This window comes from Capricornis sumatraensis, chromosome 5 (genome assembly GCF_032405125.1).
Source record: "Capricornis sumatraensis isolate serow.1 chromosome 5, serow.2, whole genome shotgun sequence".
Classification (NCBI taxonomy): Eukaryota; Metazoa; Chordata; class Mammalia; order Artiodactyla; family Bovidae; genus Capricornis; species Capricornis sumatraensis.
The window spans coordinates 49,003,452-49,025,209 of record NC_091073.1 but is presented as its reverse complement, the minus strand read 5'-3'; the positions used below and the strand labels follow the sequence as shown (position 1 = coordinate 49,025,209).

At 38.8% G+C, this 21,758-nt stretch overlaps 1 protein-coding gene across 1 annotated transcript in view; it reads left to right on the top strand.

Annotated features, from left to right (window-relative positions):
• The window catches only part of FBXL13 (F-box and leucine rich repeat protein 13), a 215,452-nt gene extending 198,254 nt beyond the window's left edge, over positions 1 to 17,198 (top strand). Inside the window, exons 19-21 of the mRNA XM_068972394.1 lie at positions 2,295 to 2,429; positions 7,768 to 7,931; positions 17,015 to 17,198. Of these exons, the coding sequence (XP_068828495.1) occupies positions 2,295 to 2,429; positions 7,768 to 7,931; positions 17,015 to 17,198 (483 nt within the window). The remainder of the gene's footprint in view (positions 1 to 2,294; positions 2,430 to 7,767; positions 7,932 to 17,014) is intronic.
• Positions 17,199 to 21,758: the final 4,560 nt, after the last annotated feature.

Genomic DNA, 21,758 nt, shown 5'->3' with positions numbered 1-21,758 from the left:
AAAAATTTTTTACTTTGAATAAGCTCAGTCTAGCATTTTCCAAGATAAGAAAATCAACAGCATTGATAAATGTGTGATTCTGAAGCATTGTAGCCAGAAGAGCATAAATAATCTTATGGGTAAGGGGGGTATGGAATTTCACGAGTGATTATGCTAAAAAACATGCCTGCAGGCTTAAGTACTTAATACGACTTACAGCCTCTAAAGGAAAATATGGATTGTAAGAGAGGGAAAGTTCTGATTTATTTCTTAGATCTGCACTGATTTATGCCAAACATAAAGCCCTGGACTCATCTTTGTGCCTCAGATTTTCCCTGAATGAGAATGCTACCATGAATGCATCATAGGCCTTGTTAATCATTTTTATAAGTTCTTCTTTAATTTAAAAATTCTGAGAAAGTTTAACTTCAAAGAATATCAAAGCTTTTAAAAAGGCTTAAAGCAGAACTGATTCAAGCAGTCCAAGACACTGACAGATGATTCTGAAAAGAGTCTGCAGACATGAAGAGACTTGAATTTCCCTTTGAAGCTTGTTTCATCTTTTAATAAGTTTTTCTTATAGTTCAACTATTCCTTCTTGCTTTACATTTTCTCTGGTTCCTTGAAGTCTATCCATTCTCTAAATAGAAAACAATGTTATCCTACCCCTTGCAACATAAGAATTCCTGTATTATTAAAACACAAGTCTTTATATCCTTGAAGATACTCACAAACAGATTGAGCAAGCAGCTAGTATTTATTGAGAACTTAGTCTAAATATGATGCTTATGAAAGGGGTATAAGGAGCAAGCAGAGTTCCAGATAGTACCTCTGAGAGACTTATTGCACCCTAACTGAAAAACTTGTTGAATGTGAGCTGAGTTTTAAGACTAATTCCAATCCTTTAAAGCTAGACTTCCCTAGTTGTGCCCTCTATGCTTGATTAGCTCCAATAACAGGGACCTCAATATCTCATTGCCAGATGCTCCTTCCAATATCTGACATCACTTAGTTGCTAGAGAAAACAAATCTCCATATAAACTGAGCTACAAAACAGGAGTGAGTCAAGTACTGTAAGTGCTTGAATCAGTTGAAAAAGACAAGTTTTGTATGAGGTCAGACGAAAGAGGAATCACTGATGGTTACTGTGGTCAGAAAAAGATGATGATTTAGGGTAAAATAAGCAATATCTTTTGGGTTTCTCCAAAGTACAACACAAATGTGCATCTTTATTATTACTGGTATCATATGCAAATTCCAGTAATAATTAATATTTATTGAGTGCTTGTTGTTCAGTGGCTAAGTTGTGTCTGAATCTTTGCAACGCCATGGACTGCGGCATGCCAGGCTTCCCTGTCCTTCACTGTCTCCCAGAATTTGCTTAAACTCATGTCCATTGAGTCAGTGATGCCATTCAACCATCTCATCCTCTGTCTCCTCCTCCCCTCAATCTTTCCTAAGAACTAATCAATATGTTAAACTGCCTCTCAAATGACACTGTATATAAATTTTAATATAGGCTTTTTTTCTTTTTACTGAAAGTAGGAATGAAAATTAAGAACAACCAAGATAAAGGGAAGAACTTTCAATAATTTTCAGAACTTTTCTAGCCCCAGAAATTTTAGATGAACATTTTGGCATTCCAGAACAATGCTGAGGGGTAGATATTATTTTCCCTAACTTGAAGAAACTGAGGCTCAGAAAAATTGAGTGACTTGCTAAGGTTTCAACGCTAATAAAGTGGTAGAATGAAATTAAAACTTAAGTCTGTCTGAGTCCAAAAACTATGCTTTTTCCATTATATTTTAGTGTCAACCCCAGAGTGTTTCAGAGAAGACAATAGCAATCCACTCCAGTACTCTTGCCTGGAAAATCCCATGGACGGAGGAGCCTGGTGGGCTGCAGTCCATGGGGTTGCTAAGAGTTGGACACGACTGAGCGACTTCACTTTCACTTTCCAGAGTGTTTGCCATCTAATTCTTATCTCCAGATTTCTTTTCTTCTACTCACTGAGCTGAATATAACTCTAATAATTACTAACCATATGGGTAAAATTCCATTAGTGATAGAAAACCAAATTCTATTAGCAGGAATTTGAGTATTACTGAACTGTTAAGTGGTGTCTGAGTATCTTTTGTTATAAGGAGATTTTGGATGTAATGGCTTCTTTGTTTGCAACAAAATGTAACACAGCTACATCTCAAGAGCTGAAATGCATACTAAATAAACTGCCACGGGGTAAGATGGCATAAAATTTGAATAAAGACTAAGAAAAAGAAAAAAAGAGGAAACCACTAACTTGGAATTTCTTACAGGTATTCTGCAAAGGCTCACTGACCTTGGAACATCTGGATGTCTCTTATTGCCCCCAACTATCAGATGTAATTATTAAAGCATTGGCCATTTATTGTATTAATCTCACATCTCTCAGTGTTGCTGGCTGTCCAAAGGTATGTGCAGGAGTTAGAGCTCAGACATGTCAGATTGAAGTTCTGCCAAAGAACATGGGCAGGGTAGCTATTAGGTGTGGGACTCATAACAGAACTTTTCTTTGCCATATCTGAGGTACTCATCAAGAGTTCTCCTTCCCCAAATTGTAAATAGCTTTATGACTTCATTTGTGTAAAAGTAGTACCTGGAAAAAGTTAAAGACAATTCTCATACAAATATAAGAATGTGTCAAATATTTATTTAATTCACTAATGAGAGAACCAGCAAGATGATAAAGTCAGTTCATATAGCATTTGATCAAACAGAGTATTTAGAGGAACTGAAGAAAGAATGTTGGAACATGATTGTTAGGTTAAATCCAAAATTGGTTAAAGTCCTACAAGGTAACAAATCAATAACCTTGGAGCTATCATTTCTACCAGAAATAATCTGCATCTCTCTTAGACAAAAATACAACAGGTAGAATTTGAGCCCTAATTGATAATAAATAGTATGTCCAAAAAACGGCATAATTCCTTGTAAAATTTCTCAGTTGGACCTGTTAAAATAATGTTCCAGTAAACATGTAAGGGTAGGCAACCATCTTTCATCTTATTTTCAAGTGTTTGACAATTTTTCTTGACATCTGTCTTTGAAAGGAATATTTACTCATTGCAAAATCTTTGGACTGCATATATTAAAAGTATGAAAGTAAAAATTCAAAGTCATACCACCATCCAGGACGTAGCCACTGGCATTTTATACTTACTCTTCTAGAATTCTTTTCTATGTACAGAGATTATAGTTAAAGAAGGTTTGTCTTGCTTTTTAAAGACTAGAATCATACTTTCTAAAATACACTGTAACCTACTTTCTTTTCTCTTAATATACTACAGATAATATCACCAGGTCAAGAAATAGAGGTCTCTGGTTCTGGATTAATATGGCAGATTAAATACACCCTGATAATTTTGTTCCCTCTTGAAATGCTACCAAAACTGCAGAAGAAGGATGAGGGCCCACAAATGATAGGGAGAACAGTAGGAGACAAAAGCAACAAAATTTTGGAAACCTGAAAATAGATGAATTAATTTAGCATATCAGAGACAACTTTGAATCCTAAACCAATAGTAGAGAAAGCTGGGGAAAGAATGGATTTACACCACAACCTTCAACTTGGCAATACTGTATACTTCTGTAACTGGATCAAGAGGATTGCTAAGATAAGGAAGACTGGGTTAAAAGTTCTTGAGAAGTAGATACATCAATAGATCTCCTTCCCTATTCTATGCTTTCAGACAACTGCCCCTCCTCATCCTCACCAGATTTGAGATATATTTCCTAGAGCCAGATTCCTCAACCATGGCATTATGACATTTGGACAAGATCATTCTTTACAGTGGGGAATTGTTTCGTGCACTGTGGGATGTTTAACTGCATCCTTGCCCTCTATCCAGTGCATGTCAGTAGCACCTAGCCCGCCCACCATACCTCCAGTCATAACAATAATAAATGTCTCCAGATATTGTTGAATGTCCTCTGATGGAGGAGGGGAGTAAAATCTCTCTACTATCCGCTCTACAGATAATAAAACAGAAGGTGGCCAGGCTGGGAGACATCATGTAAAACTGAGAGCTTGGATACAAAAGTGAAAATGGGAATTAAGTGACTAAATGCTTAATGCAGAGATACTCAGCACTTTGCCAACACAGCATCCAGAATTTGGCTGCCAGATCTTTCCCTCCAGGCAGGAGGCTGGAATCCTTTTCACTGGGGACTCTGACTAGTCCAAGATGAAACACTAAAAAATACTGACATTTGTGGACTTTCCAACAAATAAGTCATTTAGCCCATTGAAGCTGAAAGAAGAGAAGGCCTACGTTATATACTCAGACCTTCTATTCAGCTTTTGTTGTTGTTTTTATTTATTCGCTAAGTCATGTCCAACTCTTTTACGACACCATTATTTGTAGCCCACCAGGCTCCTGTGTCTATGGGACTTCCCAGGCAAAAACACCGGAGTGGGTTGCCATTTCCTTTCCAGGGGATCTTCCTGACCCAGCGATCAAACCTGCATCTTCTGCACTGCAGGAGGATTCTTTACTGCTGAGCCTCTAGGGAAGTCCAATCAGTTTTTAGCTCTTCACTATTAACCATGAGCAGAGAGTCAAGGACATGAGGCCACACTTAGGAGAAAAGCCTCTAAAGGAGAAGATAAAGACCAAAACAAAATAACAGAAAAACCTTAGAGGAAGTAAAATACCCAAAGGGAAGAAAACTAAAATATCTCTTAAAAAATCCTCAGAAATTGCGAAGTTACTAACAATTTTGTCTTCTTCTGTTGCACACATTAAAGAACTTTCAAGACTCCTTGAATTCTAACTGGTGTAAAAATTCAGCTTCTCAGTTGTTCAGTCTGGGTAGTTATTAGGCTAAGAGAGTGATGCTAGAACCTCCTGATTTCTCTATCACTAACCATCCCACAATAAGGAGGAGGCAGTGGTGGGAAAGCTATGGTCAATCATGACAAAATTGATCTAGAAAATTTACAATAAAATTCTTCTTTGTTCAACAGCCTTTAAAACTAGGGAAACCAGCTGTCTTTCTGGTCAGCATCATCTGGTTCCAGAAGTAAGCTGGGGCAAGGAATTCAGGATAGCAGTGACCATGGACCCTCTGCAGCTTGGGCAGTCACAGCTCGTGGGGTCCTTGCTCTCACTGCACACAGACACATAGACACATGGGCAACACATGGCTCACTGGGAACTGCCCTGGCTCTAAAGAAAGCACAGGTGTTGACTGGGTTTTTAAGAGGCTCCACTAATAAGGGAGGGAAATAGGAGAATGAGAAAAGGAAAGACTCTAAAGAGAACAAGAACTGAGGCAGAGGATTTGTGTTTATTTGTTTTGTTTTTGTAAGGAAAACCCGACAGAGTTCCTTCTATAAAATGTGCAGAGGACATTGTCTTACAGCCTAGAAACTAAGGAGGATTACACAAATAACATTTTATAAAATGCATCACTCTACACTGAAGATCTAGACTGAGAAAAAGGAAGGAGAGTAGATTATTTCAGAATCTCAATGTAAAAGAAAAGCATTGAGCTTTACCATCTATGCAGGTGAAATGAATATTCTGATTCAGAAGATGCAATGACCATAATATGAACACTCCCCACTGCTGAGATCCTTTAATGGATTGGAACCTGGTGGTCCAGAGTCGACCAATAAGAAAGTAAATGAGAGAGAAAGAGGCTGATATTCCTTGGTTTACACAGAAAGCCAATAAAGTCCCTGCATGGGGCTTGCTCTGTTCACAAACGTCTCAGGCGCCCTCTCAATGGGGTGAAGGCGCAGAACACCTTCTCGAGAGGGTCTTAGAAGCCCGGGCAGGAAAGTGAACTCAGAGAACCTCTGTGCTCCAGGGGATCAGCCTGAAAAAGAAAGGGAGAGAGAGAGAGTAAGAAAAAGAGAGAGAAAGAGAGAGAGAGAGAGAAAGACACAGGGACCAGAGCTCTGATGGAGCAAAGGTGTTTTCATTAACGTGGTGTGTGTATAAATACTGTCTTACAAAGTTGTTATTCATAGCAAAGATAAAGATTAAAATTCCAGACTTACAAAACATAGGCAATGCATATTAAAGAGAGAGATTTGTAAACAATCACTTTTACCGTAAGGTTCACAAGGAGGAAGAGGATACTTATCACTGTATAGAAAAACTAATGAAGGAAATGCCTGGATTCTTCAGCCCCCGGGAGAGGCTTGCCTCTCCTCTTAATTCCTGAGTATTCAGGAATTAGTAAGGAGCAGAGAATTCCTGACAGATCCGAAACAGCACACAGGAAGCCTCCCTGGGATTCTCCAGGCAAGAACACTGGAGTGGGTTGCCATTTCCTTCTCCAATGCATGAAAGTGAAAAGTGAAAGGGAAGTCGCTCAGTCGTGTCCGACTCTTTGCAACCCCATGGACTGCAGCCCACCAGGCTCCTCTGTCCATGGGATTCTCCAGGCAGGAGTACTGGAGTGGGGTGCCATTGCCTTCTCCATAATATATATTAACATATATATAATATATATTAACCTACAAACAGAATCAACTTGCTATAAGAAGGGATCTAGACATCTCGGATGGTTTGTATATGGAATAATTGGTTCTGGAAAGGGACTAGTAGGTGAGAGAGATGTTTGTAGGCAGCAGAAGAAAGAAGAGCAGAAGCCACAGAGACTACATGAATCTCACACTGAGAATTTCTGCTAAGGGTTCCAACATCTTGAGGGTTTGCACAGATGTTCTGTAGAAGTAATTCAACTCCACTTCTTAGATTACTTCACTTACTCACGGTCTAGTGTTTGAATTTATAGCTGAACTGAGACTTGCTGCAGAATCAACTAGATTACTCTCCCCAAAGGAATTTTTTTCCAACTGGATTTAATTTACTTTAAATGTTTGAACATTCTAAAAAACATGCCATGAGGCTAAGCTCTTGTTTTTTACATAAAATTGAGAGAATTATGCAGAAACCCCCTTTAATTTGAAACGTATACTTTTTACGTTTGGAAAGAAAGATGTCATTGTCTAAGTATGCCCTGTTTCCAGAACATGCTCAGGACCAAGGTTTAACATTGCAACTGATTCTCACATAAATGCTTTCAGACATTCCCGACACACTCTATGGGTCTCTGAAGATCTGATATCATTGGGAGCAGGAGTCAGCCTGCCCCTAATGAATTGTAGGGAAAAGGAAAGACAATGAGATGATGGGAAAATCCCAGAGAGGTAGAACTCAGAGTACTAGGTTCTTTTGATACCAGAGGAACTAAAAAGGAGCCCAACATTTCCTGTAGATCAGAATCCCAAGTGTTCAGTGACTGAGGTGATGTTTTTGGAACTTATGGGAGCTGAGCTACTAGGTTTAGATTGAAGTCACGAGGGTAGTACCCCCATGATGGAATTAGTGTCCTTAAAGAATAGAAAGAAACTAGAGCTCCCTTTGGGCTTCTCTGGTTGGTCAGATGATAAAGAATCTGTCTGCACTGCAGGAGACCCAGGTTTAACCCCTGGGTTGGGAAAATCCCCTGGAAAAGGAAATGGCAACCCACTCCCAGTATTCCATCATGTACAGTTACAGCAAGAAGATAGCCATTTACAAGTCAGGAAGAGGACCCTTACCAGACACTGAACCTTTGGGCAACTTGATCTTGGACTTCTCAGTCTGTAGAACTCTGAGAAATAAATGTATGCTAGTTAAACCAACTAGTCTGTAGTATTTTGTTATAACAGCCCAAACTGACCAATATACTATTCTTCCTTGGGATGCAGCTGATCGAAATAATCAGTAGTTACTTTGGCCCTATGTCCAGATTACTGACTCAGCAATGGAGATACTATCGGCAAAATGCCATTACCTGCACGTTTTGGATGTTTCTGGTTGTATCCTGCTTACCGACCAAATGCTTGGGAACCTTGCAATGGGCTGCCGACAACTCCGGATCCTAAAGATGCAGTACTGCAGACTTATTTCCAAGTAAGTATGTACCTGAATATGAAAAGTTTTGTGAACTACTTCCTGAGAAAACAGATTATGTCACCACAGCATTCATAATACAATACATAGTGGCTTTCAGAGTTAGGAAGTTTTTCTTTTTCACCTAACTGAAGCCAGTATATTGAGCTGACCTCTAAAATGGTCTTTGTGGTTTTATATTCCTTTTCCAGTAGTCCTTCTACTCTTAGCCCTTCCCTTTCCTTGACTGTGCAGATGCCCAAAGCCCTAACTCTGCTCCTCAAGGAATAATCACTAGCTCTTCCTCTACTTCCTTCTCAAAATAATGCCATTCAGTTAATCTGCCCTGTGGGTTAAGAAAATCATCAGACATAGTAATAGCGGTGTTAGTCACTGAGTTGTGTCTGACTCTTTGTGATCCCACATACTATAGCCCGCTAGGCTCCTCTATCCATGGGAATTCTCCAGGCAAGAATACTACTGGAGTGGGTTGCCATTCCCTTCTCTAGAGGATCCTCCCAACCCAGGGATTGAAGCCGGGTCTCCTGCATTGCAGGCAGATTCTTTACCATTTGAGCTAGCTCACAATTAGGTACAAATTACTAACAGTTATCCCAAGAGTCCCATCTCCCCCAAAGCTATTTGTTTTATACTTGTTATTTTACTAAGATCAAGAGCTCAGAGTAAGGTATTCTGATAACTGCTACAGGCCAAATGCCTGTTTCCTCAATTTCTAAAATGTTTCCAATGAAATAACAGCTGGGTAAATAAGAAATCTATAAAGGTAGAAGGTATTAGGTGTTACCCTATACTTTTTAGATAGAAAGCAGTTTTCTGCTTTGTTGTTAATTTTTTTTCCTATTGACTGGAAATAAAAACATGGAAGTATTTTAACTGACCTGATGAAGTAACCTGTGGAGTGTTCATATGAGAATTCTTGACCAGTCCCTGAAGGTCAGGTTCTTTTCTGAAAGTTGGAAAAATGAATACTAAGAGTTAATATTATCAAGGTACAAAGTACATAATGTGTTCTAAGCATGTAGATTTCACAGAGGAACTTTCTTAATTAAACAGCCCTTGTAAGAGCTGAACCATGAAATCTGGTCACTTGAAAACTGAGGAAGAAAAGGATTTCTGATCTAAGGATATGTGTGCTAAAATGAAGTGAAAAAACAAAAACAAAGCTATTACTTATAGAATAAGCACTCCCATTGGGCCTAGACTTGCCAGGGGAGAAGGCAGCCAACTGAAAATGGATCAGAAAAAAGAGGGCAGGTTCTTGAAAACTGTTGAAGCAGAATAGAGACTCAACTTTTCTTGATAGGTCTGGAGATGACTGACATGAATATTATTAACTCAGAGTATTACACCATGAAATAAGGTCCTAGGAGTTTCTGTTGACCTTGTGATATCATAAAACAGCTAAGATGTCATCTTTGGGTAAGATGACAGTCAATGGATAATATATTACACAAAGGAGTTTAGTTTTTAGTCTTTTGATTATATTTTGCCAATCATTATTTTGGGGAGGTAATATTATTAAACTTCTGAAATGTAGGATGTTAAGTAGGATGAATGGAAGACTTAGCTAGGGTCCCTGTGAAACTAAACATGGTTACCCGCTCCTCGTGCAAGGTCCATAGATTGAAATATATATATATATATGCAAAGAAAATAAACAAGTAAGATTTTACTACTAGCTGGGGTTGGCCCCCCCAACCAATGCAAAACTCTAGTTAACTAGCTGAATCTATGGAAAATTCCTTTACCCAATCCAGAACAGTTAAAGGCCTATTTTGTTTTCTACCACCAGGCCTGGCTGTCCCTATCAGCCAGGAGCAGACAGAGACTTGGCCCTCATGCTTAAAGGGGAGCCGGCTTGTCTGCCCATCTTACGGCCAAACCATTTCAGTTTCCCTTGTAGCTCCACTTCTGCTAAGGTCCAATAAGAAAGAGGTCTAGAATTTTTTGATTCTATCCTTGTCTAGCAATGGAGAGGGCTTCCCACAGCATGGTGGCTAGGCTAGTAAGGCTCCAGGAGCATCAGTCTTGACATCCAGCTTCCAGAGAGGATGCTACTTGTCAGTCAAGGAGGTCCCAAGATACTTGGGTTTCAAAATTTTGATTAGAGAAGTGGTAAGGTCTGGCCTCATTTTGCTGTTTGGGCTCAGATCTAAAGACTAGAGCATTTTCTTCTTCACTTAGACCCATGGGATCCTTGGGTGGAGCTGGAAATGCTGTAGAGTATGTGAACTCTTGAAGACACAAGCTCATGATGGTATCTAAAAAAAGTAGTTGTTTGCTCTTGCTCCCTCAACAGCGAGAGCTTTGTTTCGTCTGGGTGAAATGAAACATCTGGAAATTAGGATGGAGGAGATTTTTTTGGGAAGAGGTTTCATGACTTTGAATCACAAAGCAAAATATTCCCACACATCTGACTCCATTTGAACATAAAAACATATGAAATCATATAAAATCTAGTTATAGCTCTCAGAAGAAATTGTCCTATATACAAATTCCTCCATACTCAATGGAATCTGAAAATATTTCACCAGCTTTACAAATCAAAGAGGTCTCTTCAGTCTACCCTTTCTGAACCAGGGAAGTAGTAAACTTTTGGTCAATGAGCAAATTATCTATAGCTCTTTTGCAGGAGAGCTTCCAGCATGAGATATTCTGTCATTCTACAACCTCAGAGCCTGAAGGGATCCCAGGAAATGATTCCAGAAGTCTCATGTGGAGACGTAATAAATGAATGAAAGTCACTCAGGCATGTCTGACTCTTTTCAACCTCGTGGACTGTCGCCCACAAGGAGTGGGTTGCCATTCCATTCTCTAGGGGATTTCCTGATCCAGGGATCGAACCCAGGTCTCCTGAATTACAGGCAGATTCATTACTGTCTGAGCCACCAAGGAAGCCCATAAGAGACATAATTCTCCTTTAATTCAAGGAGAAATTCTTAATAACTGAGATTATAAATATGACAAGAAAATCGAGCTGTCTACATTTGAAGCAGTTGTATCCAACAAGTCTTTCAACTTATAGACCTCTGTGAGGAAAGCAAGATAGGCAAAGGAAAAAATGAAAAGCATAATGGGAAAGCCAGAGAAAGACCCAAACGATGGTCTCCAACAATCCAGGAGGGTCAGAGCCACAGAGAAGCAGAGAGCCATGAAGTCTATAACTGGCAAAGAGTGAAAGGACCCTTTTAACATTATTGGGGTCTGGAATCCAAATTTTTAAACATTAGAGAGATGAACAGAGAAAATCTAGATGGTTGTCAGAGCTTCGAACAGCAATACAGAGATTCTTTGAAGACCTTATTTAGCAGTTGTTGGCAGCATAAATTACTACCTAAACACTCTAAGAGATCTGCATTGTTAGGAAATCTTAATAAAACTCAGAGGTCTCTCCAGCTCATGGGAATGTCTTTGTGGAAAGGCCTTCGTAATCTGGACCTACTGAATTTTATTACTAACATGAACAAATAATATTACTTAACCATTATTATTTGCCATGTATTGTGCTAAATCCTATTTTATAATCTAATGCAAATACTCTATTACCATAAAAATGAATAAGGAAACTATCATAAACAGGTTAAATAACACGCCTAAAGTCATACAAATAAAAGAGCCATACTTTTTATCTAGGTCTTATCATTGCTATGCTGCTCTTTTGTCTTTAGATTAGTGATTTTCAAGCTTTTCTAAAGCACTAACATTCAAGAGATTTGATCAGTAAGGGCAGATAAGTACTCTGCCTACTTTACTGGCTGATGCATAAATACAAGGCTGATTATAAGCAGTCTTTGATGTAGGCTCCAAATTCTCCTTTCTTTTAGCTTACTCAATTAACTAGAAGGAAATTTGAGGGCAGTTCCTTGATAGCTCAGCTGATAAAGAATCGGCCTGCAATGAGGGAGACCTGGATTTGATCCCTGGGTTGGGGAGATCCCCTGGAGAAGGGAAAGGCTACCCACTCCAGTATTCTGGCCTGGAGAATTCCATGGACTGTATAGTCTACGGGGTTGCAAAGAGTCGGACACGACTGAGCAACTTTCACTTCACTCAATGTTTATATAGGGATAACCTTTAATCAGAGACATTACTTTGTCAACAAAGGTCCATCTAGGTAAGGCTATAGTTTTTCCAGTAGTCATGTATGGATGTGAGAGTTGGATTATAAAGAAAGCTGAGTGCCAAAGAATTGATGCTTTTGAACTGTGGTGTTGGAGATGACTTTTCAGAGTCCCTTGGACTGCAAGGAGATTCAATCAGTCCATCCTAAAGGAAATCAGTCCTGGGTGTTCATTGGAAGGACTGATGTTGAGGCTGAAACTCCAATATTTTGGCCACCTGATGAGAAGAGCTGACCTATCTGAAAAGACCCTGATGTTGGGAAAGATTGAAGGCAGGAGGAAAAGGGGACGACAGAGGATGATACGGTTAGATGGCATCACCGACTCAATGGACATGAGTTTGGGTAAACTCCGGGAGTTGGTGATGGACAGGGATGACAGGGATCAGTTGGTGATGGCGTGCTGTGGTTCACGGGGTCACAAAGAGTCAGACACAACTGCGACTGAACTGAACTGAACCTTTAATCCCTTTTAATTTATGAAAAACAAAAGTCATTTACAAACTAAACCCTCTAATGTAATACAACTGTTTGTGGCATATCGTGTTGGAAAATCTTTGTTCTATTCTGATCCAAAGAAACCTCTCTCACTAGGTTAAATGTGTAATGACTAACCATTGCAGTAGACTGCTTCAGTTTTCAAATCATTTCTTACCAGGTCTTGGTATTGCTCAGGCCAAGCCTGAGTAGAAGGTACTCAAAGGATTCCATATGCACTGGAAGGAACTTAGAACACACAGTGATTCCTAAGTAGACATTTTCAATATTTCCCAGCTCCCATATAGATTAGAGCATCAAGCTTTTAAAAAGAAAGAGGGGGCATTTGAGACAAACAGGCAGACAAACATGTTTCTAGCAGGAGCATTCAGTTTCTACATTTTCAAGTTTTCTGATACTTTTCAAAAGTTCTTATGTGCAAATACACAGCTATACAGAATGTTGTGAAAAGTAACTCTGAAACTCACTGGTGGTGAGTTTGAAATGGACCATGCTGGTCTGTTCTCTTGGTTAGGTCCTGTGTCTTAGGAGTCTGTCAATGCAAGGATGACGAAAGTCCTAGTAAGGTGGTGAGGGCAGCTAGTTTATGGCCTCAAGATTTCCTAAAGGGTGGAGAGGAAGCAGACTAGGAAATAGTCTACACTAGTATTCAAACTCTAAAACTAATGCCAAATTTGCGCTAAACAGGTTCAGACTTTTCAGTTTTCCCCAGGACCATGCTTGCTGGTAAAATATGTAGGACTAAGTTAGCCCTAGAGACATTCTAGACTTGAGGAAGCCTTAACCTCCTGGCATTTGTGATTGGGGGAAGAGGGGTCTCAGACCTGATCCTTTGTTCCTCTCTTGTCTGGATCACCTTCAATGGCCAGGAGACCCTCTGATGTTTAGTTTCAGTGAAGCTGACTGTGGGTAAAAGGAGAGCAGTGCTTATCACTAAGAGCTAAAGTAGAGGCAGTATGGAACTGCAGATCTAAGGAACGCTTGCACCACTGTGTACTTCATCCATGGCCAGGGCTCAATATGCAGCTTTTTATTTTTTAATATGCAGTTCATTTTTATTCTGTCACATGATTTGCCCTTAATGAGTAGTTTTCCTATTTATTCCCTATTTTTCTTGTCTATATTGAGTCAAAATCCCCAACCTTTTTTCTTGTTATTTTTTCAAACTCCCATTACTTGCTAACTTTTTATATCACATTACCTACCATCTATCTTACTGGGTCTTGTAAGTCATTTGAGGAACTCTATTACCTAGTATTTATGTATCCCCAAACTTAATATTGAGAAGGGAATGGCAAGCCACTCCAGTATTCTTTCCTGGAAAATTCCACAGACAGAGGAGCCTGGCAGGCTCTAGTCCACAGAGTTGCAAAGAGTAAGACATGACTTAGCGACTGAACAAACTTAGCATTAAGAGTACTTATCCTCTTACCAGTTAACTAGAATTCTCAAAAACTCTTACTCTTCTGAGGCCAAAGGTTATACATAATTTGCTCAACTATTTACAAATCTTTTACTCCCAAACATGTCCTTTTCCTGTAGGTCAAGACCTTGTTGCCTAAACTCAGTAGTGTTGTTATCATCAGTGGCATTAAATCATTATCAATAACTGTGAAATAGAGTATGTGTGTCCAGTGCTCTGCTGTTAGGATGTTGGGAACAGCAACTTAAATCAAATCAAATTAGACCAAAAACCAGCAGAAGATAAGACAGCTAAAGGGCTTTTGAGTAAACTACTAATGTCTCTTGATTTCACTATTACTGCTGTATTTCAGGAGATACAAAGAAATGTAATATGCCCTTAAATACCTTCTTAAAGGAAAGAAAAATAACAAAGTCTAAAATTATAAACAGTTAATACCATGAAACTATGTACTGGAAAGAAACTAATTCTATGGTCAACTTCCTATGAAAGTTTAGAGGAGGAAACAGTTGGGTTGGAGTCTTAAAAGACAGGCAAAGTTTAGACAGGCAGAGACAGGCTGAAGGGTAAGTAACAACAGGTCTCTGTTGCCCAGGATAGTGCTTTAACCTTTTAACCATGCTTCTGAGTCCTCCAGCATTTGGTATTATATTGTGGCAGGTTTTTGAGGTAAAAAAAAAAAAATCTCACAGGAAACACTTTTAAAAAATGGCAATCTTGTCAACTACATAGAATTGAAAAGGGAGAAAAAATCTTCAGAAGAAAACAGAGAAAGCTAAAGATATCTGTTATTTTTGCATGATACTATTCTACTTAGAAGACATACAAAGATTATATAAGAAATTTAAAACATAGAATTACACTTCTTAAAAAAGATTGAAAAATTAGCAGAATGCAAAACTTTATATTGTTATTAGACTATAAACTTATTTTCAAATGTGAGAATAAATATTTCTCTAAAGAGAAGACATCTGTTTGCTAAGTTTTAACGCACAGGGATTCGTGGCTCAGAACTAGAAATTAGTATAACAACTGCTTTTCCTTAAAATTGTTCTTTAAACTTTTGTAAGTTTTATGAGTGCAAGTATAGTAGCCAAAAAGCAATGTGGTAAAAACAGAACTGGCAATGCTTTGGCTGTCTCTCTGCTGAGTTTGCTTACATTTATTTTAAACTACCTAAGATTTGACTGAAGTGAAATGGTATTTTAAACAGCTGATGTATCTTAGCTTTTTTGTAAATTTCATAGCCATACCAGAACTCATATGGCCATTGAATACAAACTTAAGTGTATGACATCAGCCTCCGTATCAATGACTCAGTTTCCAAACTTATGCAATTAATAACTGAGTGTAATATGCAGCAATAACAAGCAAAGAATCCCCCACATGGGCAAACATTGTTACTTACCTCTGTTCCTACAGAAGCTGCCAGTTACTTATTTCCTTTCTAGTGCCGATCTCACCATTCAAACCAGCTTCCCAGGAAAATCCTTCTCTCCTGGAAATGACATTATTTTCAAGTTAGATATACTATTTTTTCTGATGTTGAAATATTGTGCTTTATAGGATATATATATTTGGTCATTCAGAGGATCAAAATTTATCTTTTATATATATATTTGGTCTTCCTCCATGGTTTTTGGCTCACAGCTCCCAAAATCTTTGGAATTTCCTGAGTGATAAGAGCAATGGAAGAATCTTTTATCATAGTATTTGGTCTCTTATCTTCAGTTTCTGAAACTGATTCAGAGCCACAAGGTGCAATATGGGTGTCTTGTTATTCATAACAAGTTCCTTTCTACTACAACTGAGTTTATGTTAAGGAGGTGACTTCTGGAAAGCACCTAAGGATGAGGGCTGGTTGCCAAGGGAATCAACCATGAATAGAGGAGTGAAACATTTTCAGGATGATTTCAAAAATCACCCTCTGATTTCTGGGGAGAAGTGAGGGCCTGGAGGTTGACTCAGTCACCAATGGCCAATGATTTAATCAATCGTGCCTACATAATGAAGCCTCCGTAAAAACCCAAAAGGGCTGAAGATCTTCCAAGTTGCTGAATGCATAGATTTGGGGCGAGTGGTATGCCTGTAGAAAGCAATGAAGATCGGCATCCTTTCCCCATATCTTGCCCCATGCAGCTCTGATACCTGGTTGTTCTTGAGTAATATCCTTTAATGAACCAGTGATTCAGCAAGTAAGTGTCTCTGTTTTCTGTCAGCAGCTCTAGGTGGTAGATCAGAAGCCCAGGTAACAACACATCTGGAAGGTTTTCTGTGGGTCTGAGCCCTTAACTTGCAGAATCTAATGCTATACCTGGATATTTAGTGTTAGAATTGGGCTGAATTATAGGATGGCCAGCTGGTATCTTACAACTGTTAAGTGGTGTGGGGAACACCACCAAGCCATGTTGGAACTGGGGTTCCAAATAACTTTCTGATGATTTCTTTGCTTCCTTCTAAGAAACACATATTTTAATCATTTTGGTCATGGACACCTTTGAGACGTTAATGAAAGTCACAAACCCTCTCCTCAAAAAAAAAAAAAAAAAAAAAATAGTAGATACAAAACTGCATGAATTTTCAAGGAATCCCTGAGTCCTCCCTGAAGTTCATCTGCATATCCAACAGGGATCTGTGGACTCTAGGTTAGCAGCTCCTGCTCTGGTGCACAGCTAACTTTCCCGGGTTGCCTACTTAGGATACTTCCATCAAGGAAACTCAAATAACAAGCAGAGAGCTCACTTAGGAGTGCTAGCTACAGAATGCCCTCAGTGTTTCCACGCCGTGGCCATGCTATTTCCTTACCCATTTCAGTATCTGTTAATCTTTGAACTGACTGAACCAGAGAACTACTGAGCTACTGAAGCTTTGGGATCCTGATTATTAGCACAATATACCCACACCCTCCCCCTCAGGAAGGCAAAAGAGATGTGAATTCGAGTTGTGACAGTGAGTTCTTTAACTCCAAATGTGGTCTAATTTGAAAATTCTGCACTAGCAATTACTTTTTCAACTAGCTAATGCTCATCACTGTTATTACAGGGAGGCAGCTTTAAGAATGTCATCTATAGTTCAGCACCAGGAATATAGCACTTCTAACCCTCCACTTTGGTTTGGCTATGATTCTGAAGGCAAGTCTCTTACAGAGCAACAAAATACATCACTTAAAGATTCAGAACTGACCACAAAAGAGTCAACATACAGTAATGAAGAGGAAGCAGTATGACCTTCAACCTCAAGCAAGAACCAAAAATCTAGAATCTGGCAACTTCATTTAATGCAAGTATTTTTTACTAGCTGGACCTGAACAATGTAAACAAGCTGGAAATCATTTCCAGATTTTTATTCCAGCTATGCGTTTGTAAATACATCTATGAGTTCTTCTAACAATCACGATTAAAAAAAGCCAAATCAAGTACTGCTACTATGTAACTTTTCTACATAAATTTACCTTAATCAAATTGTTTTGATGAGATTATCAAATCTAGATTACAGTTGCATACAAAACAATCCTGACAGATGTGATATTTTTGACAAGAAATTTACAGGCGTCTCCTTAGAAAAGAAAGCAGAAGGCTATATAAAATAGTAAGGGTTTTGAGTGAGAGCAACGACATTAAGGATCTGTAAGGCTTTATTATAAATGATATAGATATACATTTTAAAAACAAACAAAGCTTTCTAGTAATTTCTAGACACTTAACAAGAGAGATCTAAATGCCAATTAACCTAGGACTCATTTCAACATTTGACTTAACAGTCAGAGGCAAATTAAAAAGAAACAGTCCCTTTAAGTCAAATTTGCACTGTCCCTACAATGTCTCAGAAAGATCGTTTTTTATTGAAGTATAGCTGATTTACAATGCTGTGTTAGTTCAGGTGTATAGTACAGTGATTTGGTTATATACATGCATGCATACATATATATTCTTTTTGGATTATTTTCTAAGTTATTACAAACGCTTGAGTATAGTTCCCTGTGCTTTTCAGAAGATCCTTGTTTGTTATCTATTTTATATATAGCAGTGAGTACATGTTAATCCCAAACTTCTAATTTATCCTTCCTCCCACCACCCTCTCCCTTTGGTAACCAAAAATTTGTTTTCTGTCTGTGTGGTTATTATTATTTTGTAAATAGGTTTGTTTGTATCTTTTTCTTAGATTCCATATATAAGTGGTATAATATGATATTTGTCTTTGGCTTACTTCACTTAGTGTAATAATTTCTAGGTCCATCCTTGTTGCTCCAAGTGATTTCATTCTTTTTTTGACTGAGTAATATTCTGATGTGTGTGTGTATATATATATATATATATATACATATCTATATACATTTCACATTTTATCCATTCATCTGTCAATGCACACTTAGGTTGCTTTCATGTGTCCTGACTATTGTAAATAGTGCTGCAATGAACACTGGGGTGCAAGTATCTTTTCAAATTATAGTTTTTGAGTGGGAGTGCTAGATCATATGATAGACATTGAAGAGCAATACTGCGAAGGAACCTGGAATGTTAGGTCCATGAATCAAGGCAAATTGGAAGTGGTCAAACAGGAGATGGCAAGTGTGAACATTGACATTTTAGGAATCGGTGAATTAAAATGGACTGGAATGGGTGAATTTAACTCAGATGACCATTATATCTACTACTGTGGGCAAGAAGAAATGGAGTAGCCATCATAGTCAACAAAAGACTCCAAAATGCAGTACTTAGATGCAATCTCGAAAACGACGGACTTATCTGTTTGTTTTCAAGGCAAACCATTCAATATCACAGTAATCCAAGTCTATGCCCTTACCAGTAATGCTGAAGAAGCTGAAGTTGAATGGTTCTATGAAGACCTACAAGACCTTATAGAACTAACACCCCAAAAAGATGTCCTCTTCATTATAGCGGACTGGAATGCAAAAGTAGGAAGTCAAGAGATACCTGGAGTAACAGGCAAATTTGGCCTTGGAGTACGGAATGAAGGAGGGCAAAGGCTAATAGAGTTTTGCCAAGAGAATGCACTGGTCACAGCAAACACCCTCTTCCAACAACACAAGAGATGACATGGACACCACCAGAATGGTCAATACCAAAATCAGATTGATTATATTCTTTGCAGCCAAAGATGGAGAAGCTCTATACAGTCAGCAAAAACAAGACTGGAAGCTGACTGTGGCTCAGATCATGAACTCCTTATTGTCAAATTCAGACTTAAATTGAAGAAAGTAGAAACCACTAGACCATTCAGGTATGACCTAAATCAAATCCCTTATGATTATACAGTGGAAGTGACAAATAGATTCAAGGGATTAGATCTAATGGATGCCTGAAGAACTATGGATTGAAGTTTCGTGACATTGTACAGGAGGAAGTGATCAAGACCATCCCCAAGAAAAAGAAAGGCAAAACAGTTGTCTGAGGAGGCCTTACAAACAGCTGAGAAAAGAAGAGAAGCTAAAGACAAAGAAGAAAAGGAAAGATATATCCATTTGAATGCAGAGTTCCAAAAGACTAGCAAGGAGAGATAAGAAAGCCTTCCTTTGGGATCAATGCAAAGAAATAGAGGAAAACAACAGAATGGAAAAGACTAGAGATCTCTTCAAGAAAATTAGAGATACTAAGGGAACATTTCATGCAAAGATGGGCTCAATAAAGGACAGAAATGGCATGGACCTAACAGAAGCAGAAAATATTAAGAGGTGGCAAGAATACAAAGAAGAACTATACAAAAAAGATCTTCATGACCCAAATAACCACTATGGTGTGATCACTCACCTAGGGCCAGACATCCTGGAAAGTGAAGTCAAGTGGGCCTTAGGAAGCATCACTACAAACAAAGCTAGTGGAGGTGATGGAATTCCAGTTGAGCTATTTTAAATCCTAAAAGATGATGCCCTGAAACTGCACTCAGTATACTACCAAATTTGGAAAACTCAGCAGCGGCCACAGGACTGGAAATGTCAGTTTTCATTCCAATCCCAAAGAAAGGCAATGTCAAAGTATGTTCAAACTACGGCACAACTGCACTCATGTTACAAGCTAGCAAAGTAATGATCAAAATTCCCCAAGCCAGACTTGAACAGTATATGAACTGTGAAATTCCAGATGTTCAAGCTGGATTTAGCAAAGACAGAGGAAACAGAGATCAGATTGCCAACATCCGTTGGATCATCGAGAAAGCAAGAGTTCCAGAAGAACATCTACTTTTGCTTTATTGACTACACCAAAGCCTTTGATTGTGTAGATCACAACAAACTGCAAAATGCTTAAAGAGATGGGAATATCAGACCACCTGACCTCCCTCCTGAGAAATCTGTATGTAGGTCAAGAAGCAACAGTTAGAACTGGACATGGAACAACAGACTGGTTCCAAATCAGGAAAGGAGTACATCAAGGCTGTATACCGTCACCCTGCTTATTGAACTTCTATGCAGAGTATATCATGTGAAATGCCGGGCTGAATGAAGCACAAGCTGGAATCAAGAGTGCCGGGAGAAATATCAATAACCTCAGATATGCAGATGACATCACCCTTATGGCAGAAAGTGAAGAAGAACTAAAGAGCCTCTTAATGAAAGTGAAAGAGGAGAGTGAAAAAGTTGGCTTAAAACTCAATATTCAGAAAGCTAAGATCATGGTATCTGGTTGCATCATCACTTCATGGCAAATAGATATGGCAGCAGTGGAAACAGTGAGAGACTTTACTTTTTGGGCTCCAAAATCACTGCAGATGGTGACTATAGCCATGAAATTAAAAGATGCCTGCTCCTTGGAAGAAAAGCTATGACCAACCTAGAAAGCATATTAAAAAGCAGAGACATTACTTTACCAACAAAGGCCATCTAGTCAAAGCTATGGTTTTTCCAATAGTCATGTATGGATTTGAGACTGGACTATAAAGAAAGCTGAGCACGGAAGAATTGATGCTTTTGAACTGTGGTGTTGGAGAATACTCTTGAGAGTCCCTTAGATAGCAAGGAGATCCAACAAGTCAATTGTAAAGGAAATCAGTACTGAATATTCATTGGAAGGACTGAAGCTGAACCTGAAACTCCAATACTTGGGCCAGGTGATGTGAAGAACTGCCTCATTGGAAAAGACCCTGATGCTGGGAAAGATTTAAGGTGGGAGGAGAAGGGGACAACTGAGGGTGAGATGGTTGGATGGCATTACCGATGTGATGAACATGAGTTTGAGTAGGCTCCAGGAGTTGGTGATGGACAGGGAAGCCTGGTGTGCTGCAGTCCATGGGGTCGCAAAGAGTTGGACATGACTGAGCAACTGACCTGAACTGAACTGAACTAAAATTAGCTAAATGCTTTCAGTAATCCTCCCCTTTTTTAGGTTGGTTTTGAAAGTTTTTGAAATAAGCAGTATCACTTAGCTGTGAAATGGTTCCTGGAAGTGGACTGCTGCGGAATCAACTGAGTAGGAAATTTTAACACCGAACCCGAGACATAAGATGACTGTTCCAGAGGGTGATTTTTAATTAAATTTGGAGATTCTGGCAGCTGCACAGAAATTGGCTTCTGACCCCTAAGTATTTCGAGCACATAACTGGAAAGTTATGCAAGATGCAACTGCTTTCTAAAGGAATAATGCCTGCCTGGGTAAAACAACAGTAAGGAGAAACACACCTACTATGTTTCTCTAGAAACCAGGCAAGGTATTTAACTGTCTAAGCTCACTCCAAAATTCTTTGATTAAGATCCTGTCTTAAACAAAAACAAGAGATACATTTGTTCTTTATGGGGAGACAAATTTTATAGTAGCAGAAATGAAAGAAAAAGGGT